This window comes from Channa argus, chromosome 14 (assembly GCF_033026475.1).
Source record: "Channa argus isolate prfri chromosome 14, Channa argus male v1.0, whole genome shotgun sequence".
Classification (NCBI taxonomy): domain Eukaryota; kingdom Metazoa; phylum Chordata; class Actinopteri; order Anabantiformes; family Channidae; genus Channa; species Channa argus.
The window spans coordinates 14548593-14562808 of NC_090210.1; the positions used below are offsets into that span (position 1 = coordinate 14548593).

A 14216-nucleotide genomic window follows, 5' to 3' on the forward strand; every position below is an offset into this window, starting at 1 on the left:
AATCGGCATTTTGAAATCAATAATAGTATAGTAGTAGTAGTAGTAGAAGAATCAGAAACTGATACGTTGATAAATAGCAGTAGCAACTGTAGGTGACATCGCTTACCTGTTGCACGAACCAATCAGATGCGAGGATTCAGATAATGGGCGTGTCTGTGCAGGATGGAGAGGGAATGATGCGAGAGGGAGAGACAGGGACAGGAGTGTGTGTAGGGAGGAACAGGCAAAGCTCATAAAGCACAGGTCCAAGAAGTTCTTCATCTAAAGTAAACTTGTGTGGAGGAGAGAAACGTGTCTGACAAACCGGAACCGCTCCGGTTTCAGCAAATCAGCGTCGGGGGAGACCGTGGAACCATGCCGGTGAGACGGGGCCATGTGGCGCCTCAGAACACTTTCCTGGACACAATCATCCGCAAGTTTGAGGGGCAAAGTGAGTAAGCGTTTAAAAGCTTTTACTACCACAGTGAGAACAGGAGAGAGTTTTGTTTAAGCTGCACAGAAACAAGAGGCGGCAGATTAGAAAACCAATTTATATGTAATATTGACAAAATTAAAAAACATATTTTTTTATTTCCTGAACTTAAAAAAATGTAATTATTATTATTATTTACTATTATTTACAAAAGTATTCAGATGCTTTACTGGGGTAGTTCAAATTGTGATCTGGTGCTTAGAGTTTTTTAAATGTGTCATGTGACATTCAAGTCCATCATGTGCAAAGGTAAATTGATTGGATATAATTATGAAGTGAATACACAGTAACAAAAAAAATGAAGCCAAGGAACTCTCTGTAGATGCCGTTTAAAAAACTGTGACAAAGCATAGATCAGGACAAGTGTAGGAATCAATTTCCAAGACGTTGACTGCAACTAGAACCACCAGGACTCTACGTAGGGTCAACTGTGTGACTGGCCAGTAAGGACCGTGATTAGGGAGGTGGCCAGTGACCTAATGGTCACAGAAGTTCTCTGCAGAGATGGAGAAACTAACAGATGAAAGAGCACATCACAGCCTGCATGGCATCGGAATTTTCACTTTAAGTTGGAAAGTGAGCACATTCGAATTGAGACACAAGTGTCTTTTAAGTAGATCAGATCCAACTAAGTGTTGTGAGCTTCAGTGAATTAAACAATTTATGTCACATCTATTGTAACATATATGCCACATCCAGGATTACTCACACATGTGGTTCAGGAGATGTTAAACTAATTTATTATTGTCATTTTAAAATCTTAAAACGAATCTTTAATCATTTATCGGGTGGCTGTAGATCAGAGGGTAAAGTTGTCTGTGAACCCCATCGTTGGTCATTAGATTCCCAGCTTTTCCTCTTCACATGTTGATGTGAAGAGGAAACTCACCTTGGACAAAACACTATGACCTGAACCCTGAGTTTCTTTACAGCGGTCAAAATGTGTTTATTTGGCCTTATAGAGCGAAATAACACTTAAGAGGGGACTCCATTGCTTAAATAACCACTATAAACCCAGTCGCAAGATTCTGATTGAGACCGAGGCAAAAAAAATGTGTCTCTAACAGGAGATTGAAGGAGTTGTTCACCTCAGACAGATGGTAGGACAAAGTCATCCAGCATGCATCAACATCCAAACAAAAAGTGCGATATACTCAGGATTTATGACAAGTGTGTTTTATATTTATTTGTGCACACTTTGGTGCCAAGAATGACAGAGCGGTGGGTCACACACAATGGGTAAAATGTGATCACAGCTACATTGTGCAAATGGCAGCTGTATATCCCAAAATTTCCCAAACAAATTACACCATAGCCATCAGTGTGTCTGAATTTCTAACAAAGGAGAAATAATATGAATTTCCTCTCTTACATGGAGGACACACACACGCGGTTAAAATATATGTGTGCATCTTATCCTCGTTCCTCATTTCTTCCTCTTTATCTACAGATCGAAAGTTTATTATTGCCAACGCACAGGTGGAGAACTGCGCCATCATCTTCTGTAATGATGCCTTCTGTGGGATGTGCGGTTACACCCGAGCCGAGGTGATGCAGAAGCCCTGCACCTGCAGCTTCCTGTATGGACCTCACACAAAGAGACCAGCGGTGGCCCAGATGGCAAAAGCTCTGCTAGGAGCAGAAGAGAGAAGAGTGGAGATTTGCCTCTACACTAAAGACGGTAGGATGCTGTCCACTCTGATGCTCCATTGTATCAGCTAAGGTGGATTTTGCCCAACAAAATCGACAAAGAAACCTTGACCCACTGTACTTTCTGTACTACTATTACTTTTTCAGGTCGTACAGTTTTATGCAGCTGTGTCTACAGATTATTTGCGTAACACAACTAAAATCCAAGAATTGCAAATGCTAGAAACCTTGTGTAATGACATTCAAACAATCTTTATATATTCAGGTAGTCAGCTACTCATCATGTTAGTGAGGTTTGAAGACATATCAGTCACTGCAGTATTGATCCAGTGGAAGCTCCTTGCGTAGTTAAATCCATGTGGGGACTTCTTGTTGGCTGGGCAGTGAACAATGTAAGAATTGTGCTGCACTGTTCTGTGGTACAGCTCCACATTTCTGCCAGTGTCTCTGTTGCAGGAGCAAATTCCCTATTAATATTTAATCTGTCATCTTAGCAGCTGCTGACATGCACCTTTGTTATTGTGTTTTTATGTAATATTTCAGCACTTCCTAGATTATTGCTTTTGCCAGAAGACAAAGAGGCCAGAGGGTAAATGGGTTTAACAGAGAGAAGATAAGGCAGCGCAGAATGAGTTCAGATTTAGCTGACACAGCACTTAGTTTTACTATAAATCTGAATTTTTGTGTTACTTTCCTCAGTGTCTAGGAGTCTGCTGTATTGTTATGTTTCCTATAATAAGAATGGTAACAGAATGAACTGGTTATGCATGAGCACTAAGAATTTAGATTTTCTCTTTTTATTTACTGCTGTCAGATACAGAAGTATTGTTGGGTACAAGCACAGGCAATGAAAACTCAGTGGGTCAATTCAAAAAACCCAGACTGTTGGTACTGTGTGCAATGTAATAGACAAAATATTAAATAAAGAAAATGCAAAGAGTTGCAAATCATTTAAAATATATTTTCGATTTTCAAATAGTACAAAGACAACAAATCAAATGTTGAAATTGCGATTTAAAAAAAAACTTTTTAATTTTGAACTTGCCTCTCTGTTGCACCTCTCCCTTTTTTAATAACACATGTTATAATATAATAAGTGTTTAGGATCCAACTGCTTTAATTTAAAAACATTTTTGCTCCCCCACACCATAGATTCTGACTTTTGAACAGTGTACTGATAACATGCCAGATGCTCCCTCAGCGCTTTTGGTGTGGAAGACACAGTGTCCATAATTTCAAAAAGAATCTCAAATTTTGATCAGAACACAGGACTGTTTTCCACTTCACCTCGGTCCATTTTAAATAAGCTCAGTAGGAAATCTCTAAAGCTTTTAATGACACTAAGAACGTTCATTGTTGAAATCTCCAAATTTATCCCAATCTTATGTTAACAAAGGCATTGAACATGAATTTTTTTCACAGTGATGAACCTCACCCCATGTTTATCGCTCAAAAATCCTCTTTTTTTTTGCCATTATACTGTTGCCAATTAACCTCATTGTAAGGAGTGTTCCTGGCATTAAATTCAGAAAGTATATGCAATATTTTGTAGGTTTCAAAGGATTTGCAGATTATTTAATTTCTTTAATTTACATTTTACACAGTGTACTATGATAAACAAAGTAATGTGTATGACACATCATTGTACCGTGTTTAGCACCTTACATTTTTTAATGTAAGGTGTGACACAACCTTTGATCGGCATCTCTAGCAAGAATTGACAGCTACTGTATGGCACTGTGCTAATCTTGAAAACAACGAGCGGAATTTTTTTCGCCTTCAGAAAACCACAATTGCTGTCCTCTGAACTGATAGTTAGGTACTGTAAAATTCAGGTGGTTTAAAGCACAAAAACTGAAAAAAAAACTGTTTATCATGTTGATCCTTTATAAGCTATCATTCGCTTTGGGTTGTTTTCTACCTCTGAGCCGAGATTCATATTAGCAAAGTATGACTACACGGTCCTTGAACTAAATTTAGATGTATAGTAACATGGTGCTTTCCATTAATGTATTTCTAAGCTCCTGGCTCATTGGTTGACCTGGATATTGTTTGTCCTTCACCACCACATTAACAAAATTATAAAAACAGACGTTTATCACCTCAGACTCTGATAAATGCTTCTGTCACTTCCAATACACTAGGCTACAATCTACCTCCTCAACATGCGGTGACAAGCTCACAACACCACATCCATCCCAATCCTACAAAAACTGCAATGGCTCCCTGTCCTTAAGCAAAAACACATCAAAATCCTGCTGCTTACCTACAAAGGCCACCACAACCTGCCCCTATACCCCCCACACCACCCACTACTTCACTCATCTCTCTGATCTGCCAACTCCCGAAGGACCAAACACTGGTCCCAGGGCATCAGATCCTTTGCCCTCAATCCTCCCACATCAAGACCATAATAACCAGCAGTCAGGATCCAGCTCACTTCTTATTAGACAGAAACGTCTTCAGGTTCCAAAACATGAGCCACACAGCATTTTGTGTTGAAACAGAGACAATTTTAAAAGAGCAGCTTGCTACATCTTTTTTTGGCCACCATCAAATCACTGTCCTTAGCCTAACTCCAAAAATAAAGACCTCTGACATTTCTATAAAATGTCTTCATTTCTCTATGGTCTTTTAAACACCTGCATTAAAAATGAACATGTGGCGGGGACCTGCTCTGTCTCGGCTTGAGGAAGAGAGGATGCTCTCTATTACACTAGAGAATGTGAGATCTGTAGGTACATGAGACAGAGGAGAGATCACAGGAATGTACCAGCAGCTCATCCAGGGGCTTTGGGTGGAGGATGATCATGGTTTATTTTCGGATGAGTTGGGACCCGCTGGAAATCTGCTGTCAATGTGATTTGACAATGACGTCAGCACTTTTGCTTTTTTTAACTCAAAGCATCCTGCATGAAGATATGGCATGGAGAGCAGAGAAATGTAATGTGTAAAATACTTCCCTCTCATTGAAAACAAACTTTTTAGGGGACTTAACCTGTAAATTTTCCCATTTATCTTTTGTTCCTGCTGTAAAGCTTTGGGAATAATAGGTCACATGAAAAGCAAGAATTAAAATAAAAGCCTAATATTTTTATTAAAACAAAGTCCTAATACAAAATACTCTTTACTATGCATGTTCACTATGCATGTTCACATAAAATGCTAATTTCAATTTAGTTTTTCTTAAAAATGTATATGTTGATTAACAGACAAATTGAGTTTGCAACATATTTTTGTATTATATTTCATACAAGTCGGCTTACACATATAGGTATTAAAAGCAGGCTGTATACATTTTTTTGTCTAAATCAGGGGTCACCAAACTGAGAGCTACTTCTTGGGTAGCGATTAATGCGAAGGGCTATCAGATTAATACGTACTTTTTTAAATAACAACTTTGCTCAATTTACCGTTAATTATATGTTATTATTAATAATGAATTAAATTAAGGATATTCATCTATGTGAAGACATGGATCATGTTAATGGTTTCTCACAATAACTATCAAATGTGATTTAAAAAAGAATAGCAACAAAAAAGTTAGATGCAGCTCATTGGTAAGTGGTGCTATGGTGAGCTACTTTTAGAACAGGCCCGCGGGCTACTCATGTGGTCCTTGCAGGCTACCTTGTGCCCACGGAAACCATGTTGGTGACCCCTGGTCTAAATGGTCGCTAACACAATGTATCATGTGTTGTGTAAATGAAATCCAGACAGTGAACACCTCGTCAAATGTACACCCAAATATCCACCAGTCCAGATTTTTCTCTTTGTGAATAATTACTACTTTCGGGAGTTTCTGTGTTAGTGGATTAAATCTCTATGCGTTTTCCTGGGATGTGCCCAATATTATGGTAAGATGGGCTCAGAGGCTGTTAACATCTCAACGTGTAAAAGCCTGAAAATATCGTACTGCTTGATAAGCCTAATGGGATTCTTTACACAGAGAGACAAAAACCTCCTGGGCCTTTATTCTAATAGTGCACTAATGTGTCTCCTTGGTTTCTTCCACCTCTTTTTGCGTGCACACAAACAAACAAACACACACACACACACACACACACACACACACAGAGACTTCTAGAAATACTGTGAAGACACTAACAGGCTTAAAACGAAACACACATTAAAAGACACAAGTTTACATAGAACACAGAGTGAATACATGTGATTACAGAGGGAGTAAAGGGGACCTTCACAGCTTCTTCATGCTAAATGAATTAGACTGCTGGGGGTCACCCTGGAAGGATGAGCGCATCTGTTTCTATGTAACTGGTGGAAGATGAGCAATTAACACTTGATCCTGTTGTGTGCTGAAGTGAGACAGGATATTTTCATACTTAGACATATAGACAGAAGCCGCTTTTAGATGTTTTGCCCTGTGTTTGGGAAGAAAATGGATTCATTGCCTTTTTTTTTTTTAGTTTGATCAGGTTACATGAAGATGTCCACTCTCATTTTTTTTAGTTGGTTCATTCACACTAGTGCATCACTGTCTAAAAGCTGTTTTTAAGCTGCAATTGAAAAAGTGGCAGCATAATATCTCTTCCGTAGGGAATTAACCAGTGGAGCATGAGCCAATGTGACAAATAAGCACAGTGGTTTAAGTTTAAATGGTTGTTTAATTACTTTCCCTAATCAGTAGCAAACTTTTTGTTTGGGGGATTTATTATGATTTTGTAAAACATTGCAGAACAGTGGAGACCTTGAAGTGTCAAGGTGACAAAACATTTACATGCTTCTCCCTGATAGATGGAAGTTGGCATGTATTGTGACACTTCTGCTGTTTTGCAAGCGAGGGAATGGGTTCATCCTCTGTAGCTAAGTTTGAGTTGGAGAAGATATCAGGTTACTCTGCTGCTGCATGTTTATGTGGATTTTCAGTAACAAGTGAGAAAGATTATCCTGGTTACTTAAGTGCATCTAAAAGCAGTCAGTGAGAAATAAATGAATCCTCATGTGGCATCGTCTTTCCTTTTATAGTTGTATCTGCATTATTTCCTAAACCTAAAACAGTTTTTTAGCCTCACTGATCTGGACAAGAACTGTTTCTAACAATAAGATAAAAATAAACATAAACAACCATTTTCAAAACAATTCAAGCAAGTGCAATAAAACCTGTAATTGATTAATTGATTTTGACTTTAATTATTTGACAAAAGTACAAAGAAAAAGACTTGCACAGACCAATGGTAAATATAAAAACATTTAGTTTGATGCCAGCAACAAACTCTGAACTCTTAACTAAATAAAATATTTAAGTAACACTGTTGCAGATTATTTTTTTTAAATTAGCAGGTTTGTATATTTGGGTACAAAATGAGTATTAATCAAAGACTCTGCAAGCAACGATGGTTTGCGGGTCACCACTTTGTCAGAGAATTTTCAGTTCATAAACAGGTCCTCAAAACAAGCTTCTAGAGAATCTTTCAGCATCTGCTGTACATAATGTTGTGAGAAGAGTCAGGAACTGTAGGGAAATCTCAGAGCGTAAAGGCCAAGGGTAGAAACCACTTCTGATTGTGTGTGACCCTTGGGCCCCCAGTTACTTAAAACAGTGCACCACAGCATAGAGAAAAGAAACCTGAGACATTACTGCACAAGGAGGAAGCCATGCATCAGTTCTGTGCAGAAACTTCTCAGAGTCCCACCTCATGTCAGGTGGACTGAAAGACAGTGGAAACGTGTTCATAACCAGATGAGTCCTTGTTTCAGCTTGTATTTTGGGAACCAACATCAGGGTCACCATGCCACACCTAACGATCCCCTGCTAGAGGGAATTATTATTATTATATCCCTATGACTCCGCCCTATTATCACCTCCACTATTATTTACTTAACAAGCCTATTCATGCCAGGTGAGGAACTAAGGAATATCTGGTACCAGTGTTGACTGTTGACTTTTCAACGGGCACTGCATCTTTGACCCTAAATTAAAAAATATTTTTGAGATGACTGTGGATTGCATTACAAACACATCACAGGGAGTGAGTAAATCATATCTTAGAGCTCACTGCACTCTAATTACACAGTGCAACTGGTCTTGGAGGCCATTTTTGGAGTCAGGCTACCATGGTGTGTTTGCACTTTTTCATCATGTGGTTTAATGAAAGGTTTGGGTGTGTTTAAATAATGCTGCCACTGTTTATGAGGTTAATTCTAGCTGCTTTTTAATGTCTGAGACTACAGGTCAAATCTAATCTCTGAGGGGTGTGTGTGTGTGTGACTGTGTGACTGTGTGTCAAAATTCAATAATAAATCAATGTTCTAATACTACATAACAGGGCTAATACATTTTTGTCACTCTAAGCCCAGTTATTCCTGTTGTTCTTCATGGATTGAATCATTTTATTATAATTGTGGATTTATGAGATGTGGCTGGTTGCGCTTTGCACTGTGGATTATTTTTGATGTGTATTTTATTAATATGTTTCATATATTGCACCTTGGTCCCTCACATGTAAAATGCAAACCCCCGATATGAAGAAAGGGAAATCAAGAAACCACATTTTTAGAGAAATAAGACGTCCTGTTGTCTGACCCATAAGATGAAGTGACAGCAGTTTCTGATCACAGCTGGATCAGCTGTCACTCAGCAGGTGTTGAGTGCTTTGTTGGCTTAGACGTTTGATTGTGCATAGCAGCTTGTATAATCTAACTATGAATAACTGTCAATGCAGCAGGGTAGTCATGACCTCCAGAAAGACAAAATTGTATCAAGGTATCTCTGCAAATAAACGGCTTCCCAAATATCTTTAGCAGAATCAGCCACAAACTAAACTGCATCTACACGCTGCAGACAGTTTGGGCATATTAAAATGTTTGAATACAAAACAAAGCTGTTTATCACTGTTTCTCAAGAACTTGACAAAGATGCTGGCAGAGTGTGCTGCGAGACAGAGTGAGAAATGGGATCAGTGAGTGTGTGAGACAGGGCAGGATAATCTTTTGGCTTTTTCTATTAATCTCTAATCTGCTAGTATTTTATATCTGTTGGCTGATATACTACTTATGCTCTAATGAAAACTATGATCCTATTTATCTTATTGTCCCTAAAGACTGGCATCGACCTTCAGCGACCTCAAAACACACACAGACACACACACAAACTTTAGAAACCCCTTTGTTGTTGTTGTTTTAGGTTGGGGCTGAATAAATGTGACTGGATCAGAAAAAGCACAGAAATGCTGCAATTTGTGAGAAGTAGTTTACTTTTCACCTTTATGTTTTGAGAAGAAGGTTGACAAGATCCAGATGAACCTGATTTGTGTTTTAAAATATACAGCAGTCTGCAAAACGCTGTGGAAACAAGAGTTAAGTGTAAATACACGTTAAAAAACAAAGTCTAGCTAATTTTAATAGCTATCAAGAAGTGTGTTCAGAATCTACTGAGGAGCTATGCTGTGGTCAGGTGGTCCACCCAAATCCCAAACTTAACTTTACATTTTAATATATCTACATAAAATCTTAATGATGGCCCTGCTGTGTAAACCAGACGTGTCTGAATAAGTTTTCAGTTGGTCCCAATCAGAAGATGAACAGAAATGCCCAGTTGGTGAGTTCATGTTTTCCTGACCCTGACTGGTTGTGTGAATTACAACATCTATCAGGAGCAAATGGGGTAGAAGCACAATGTAGCACAGAGCCACAAAACTATATTATTACCTCATGACTTTTAGTAGCAAAAGAAGGAAGTCAGGGGAAAAAGTTGGGACAGAGACATGTTTACCATTTTGTTATATAACTTTTTTTAAAATTACACTTTTAAATCATTGCTAAAGTTTAGTTTATACTTGTTATTCTGTCCTCAGAGCCCAAAATGCCAAAAATGATGTCACAACATCTGTCGTGTCGTTGAGCGTGTAATCAAACAGACTGCGTTTTCAGATTACAAAATGTGAGGCGAACCAGACTGTCTATTTTTATGGTGAAACCAATGTCATTATAAAAACAAACTGTAACCACCCTCAGCAGTGACAGCTACAGCTATCGTTAAGGATAAAGGTGAAGCAATTGACAACGGTTTTCCAAACTACTTCTGAGCCCATGTGGATCACGTTCATCTCGGTATCTTAACGGTTTCTTATACAGTGCTGTATGAGTGCTTGAAGGAGGAGAAGGGTTTAATTCCTAGAATCTAACTCTCAGTATGAGCTCTTTATTAACAATGGATGAGTTTACAGAAATAGGAACCCCAGAACCAGAGATAATGTATTTTCATGACTTGTCTTAATTTTTTTAATGTATTTGACGTAAGTTATATCCAGCTGCCTGTGTGATTAATGCACTTGTCTCTTCTCTTCTCTCACCTGCAGTAAATCCAGAGAAATCAGTCCGAGGGAGTTCTTCCCCTTAATCAGTCAATAATCATAAATAGAGTCAGTCTGTTTTATTTACAATGACGTTTAGAAAACTTGTCTTTCATGATTGAAATAATTCTAGTATTCCAGAAATAGTTCATAGTTTAAGGATTATCGCGTTGGAAACATGCCTGGCTATTTTGCAATTGTGTCTGTGTGTTCTATAGCAGATGGTCCAGTAACATCATTGTTCTATTGGTATTAAGGCAGAATAAGTTAGCATGTATTTACGATAATCCTCCCTGGTTGTCAATTTACCCTTAGCACTAACCGCCCCCGCATCTCAGTTCTTAACACACACATAGCTTCAATGCTTTCTATCTATTGATTATTACATCCTATAATCCTGTTTCAGTAGAAGACAAACGACGTGTGTGCATCATGTTTAAAATGACAGTTATGTAAAAGAAACGATAACATGTTATTGTGCAGTCAGTACTTTGTTCTATAGGATTTAAAAACTCACTCTTTAGTACTCAGTACTTAGTACTCACATGGACAATATGATCTAGCAAACCAAATACATCTTTCAATGATGCTATGTGATAATAAACACTCATAGGCCAATCAGAAAGAAATACTGATATGTTTAATTATCAGAACTTGTACCATAGTAACAGTTTACAACATTCACTTTGGCAGTGTTTGAAGATTGAGTGTGTGATTGTGATTCACTCCTGTGAACGGTGCACTCAGAAATTACACAATGGAATGAAAAAATTAACATCCCAATAATATGTTCTAGAGATGAGAAAATTACCTTTTGTGTGGCTCAAACAGCTTAGTAATGATGAAACATGATGATGATTAGTGAGTTCCAAATTACTGTTCATTGCTGAACGAACTACTTAGTTTACATTATATAGGAAGCGGTGAATAAGTCAACATGGAGTGATTTTTGGACAAAGACATAATCTCACAGCCCTTATGTGACGTTGCCATCACAGCATCAAAACCTTCAACTAAATATTAAAATAATAAATTAGCATTTAATTCAAGCTAAAACAAACTGTGCGTATACTTTGTACTATATGTTATGCGACCATGTGCAGGAAAATATGATGATCCGGTTAGTGATACTGATACACTGAAACACATGACTCCCTACGTGTTCTTCATTTTTACTGCCTTTTTAACACAGTTAAAACCACCTCCACAACCACCTTTCCCAGTGTAATGCAGCCATGGAGGATCTGTCACAAGCAGATGGCTACTAAAATACAACTACATTTAGCCTTATGTTTTGTGAGAGACTGTCCTCCTGTAAAATACGACTAAAAACTGAACACCTGTAGTGAACTTTAGACCACTACATAGTGTTTAAGTTGGGTCACAAAACACAGAACTTTCCTGCAGGAGATCGGACCAGTCCTGTGTGAAGTTATTGCTATCATGTAAAACATCATGTAACAGGTGAATTGACATTAGGGAAGCAGTGATATTTAAGGCAAACTGCAACTTTTCAGAAATGATGTTTATTTAGTGACTACAACTAACCCTGATGTTTTTGTGCCTAACCCTAACCAAACCACCATGTTTGCCCAATTTTAATGTCACATTTTTGACTGTTAAGGACTGAAAATACAGTTAAACAACATTAAAATCCACCATTTTAGTGCCTGGCTCCCAAGTGGGTGGAATTTCAACAGGCGCCTGCCTACCCTGTCGATGCTATTTTAACAAACTGTTCTGTGGGTCGTAAGAGAGGGCAGGGACAAATGACCTATATGGGCAATAAGGTTAGAGGATCTCTCGAGTTGTGACGAAATGTGATATCCACATTTGGTTGTAGAAAACACAGTGCGAAGTCAATTAATATGAAATGAAGAATATGAGTAGCTGAGTGAGGGAATATGTGGCTTCAGTCTAAAAATGATTACATGATTACATACACAAGAGTCACACTATCAGGACACACACTAAACACTAAAACTAAAACAAAGACACAAAAGAAGAATGGAGAATAAAAATAGAGAGATAAAGTTCTATGACAAAATAAAAAGCAGAGTTGACCTAAACTGATGAAATGACATCACTGAGAAAAAGCACATCAGGTCAGTGACACCAGTTTATTTGTAAATTGTCCACTAAAATTGTTCGTGATAAACCAGAGTTTAAACAAGTTAAATGGAGGTTTGTGAAATACATGCATGCACTTTGAGAGTTTTCTCCAGAGTTGGGTCCAACGACACAATATTCTGATGATTATGCTGCTGGAAGGTGGTGAATGAGTAGGTCAGGGTCTTTAGATGAATGGGCACATGGAAGGAGACCTTCCCTATGTGATTGATTTCTAAGCATCTTCTTGGCTCTATATTTTCATCGTCTCTCAGGTGTGAGACTGACCTGGCCAAAAGATGCATTCTGGCCTATCCCAGGTATTGCAAAGTACCTTGGGGGGCAGAGGTGGTCCAATGCAGTCCTTACCGTAGTGTTCTGCACTTCACAAGGTCTTTCCAAGTACTGCTGATCTTGTGTCGTCTGCTTTGAAACTTGAGGGGTCGAATACACTACACAAATGTCAGACAGTAATCATGTTTTTTATGGTGTCACCATCTGGAGGAAATGCTCTGAATTACATGAATAAAATGATGTATGTACTCAGAAACACTTTCTTACAGTCTTCCCTCCTCTGTCCACCACTGTTACTGCAGGAGTGTGTTTCCACTGTGTAATAGACGTAGTTCCAGTGAAGAATGAAGACGGCCTGGTCATCATGTTCATTCTCAACTTTGAGCTTCCCACTGACCCCAGACCAGTCAACAGCTCTCCGGCCAGAGAGCTCAACAGAGTGCTGCGTATGCCCTGGTTGACCATGGGTATGTTTAATTAACCCTCAACACTCAATATGTTCTTTAATACTGAGGTATAAAGGATTCAATACACATTCAAGACATTTAGCATTTACGGACTAGTTCCTAAACACCTGTTCTATAGATTCATTTAGATTGAAGAGGAACTGAGGCCTCACTGTCTTCTTCTTGTGCTCCATCCAGCTTGGAGGCAGCGTCTGCGCCCCCTCCTCCGCTCCCTCAGTGCCAGTTCCGATGTCTTGTCCCCGGACACAGAGTTGGGTGCTCCTCATGCCGACCTCCTTCCCCTCGGCCATGAGTCTGTAGCACTGGACAAGCTGCTGTCCCTCCCTGAGAGAAAGCAGCTGGCGGAGGCTGGAGCTGGACTGCTGCTGTGGGACGAAGATGAGGAGGAAAAAGTAAGGGGGGAAAGAGAAAGACTAGGAGAGTGGGATGCCTTGGTGGCACCCAGACGAAGGAGTGAGGGGGACAGACTGAGAAGAGAAGGGCCTCTGTGGGACAGAAGAGTGGGAGCTCGTGGAGGAGGAAGAAGACACACAGCTCCATCCTCAGCACCCCCAACAGTGGCTTTGCCCCTTGCATCCTCACATACTCTTCTAAGGTAATTTTTACATCTTTAACATGTTATTGTGATTGTATCACCATTTGATAATCTTTACTTTAATTCTTATTTGGATTTAATTCGCACATAAGTAGTTTTTAGAAGACTAAAATATTGTGTATTTGACAGTGGAGTTTTTGAAGAGAGATGCCTAGTGCTGCTGGAAATTAAGTTGATGCTAGTCCTGGGATGGTAACAAACTGTATAAGTGCTGTTATACCAAAGATTAATTAGGAGATCCTCAATTTGCTTTTTTATATAGAAATATGATCCAACACTTATCTTTTTGGGGAGAGGTATGGTGGAGGGCTCTGGTG

The 14216-nt window shown here is 38.9% G+C and overlaps 1 protein-coding gene across 1 annotated transcript in view; it reads left to right on the forward strand.

Annotated features, from left to right (window-relative positions):
• Positions 1-228: 228 nt before the first annotated feature.
• Positions 229-14216, forward strand: part of LOC137098442 (potassium voltage-gated channel subfamily H member 6-like) — a 32311-nt gene continuing 18323 nt past the window's right edge. The window contains exons 1-4 of the mRNA XM_067474675.1: positions 229-430; positions 1923-2153; positions 13140-13308; positions 13522-13899. Of these exons, the coding sequence (XP_067330776.1) occupies positions 355-430; positions 1923-2153; positions 13140-13308; positions 13522-13899 (854 nt within the window). The 5' untranslated portion in view covers positions 229-354. The remainder of the gene's footprint in view (positions 431-1922; positions 2154-13139; positions 13309-13521; positions 13900-14216) is intronic.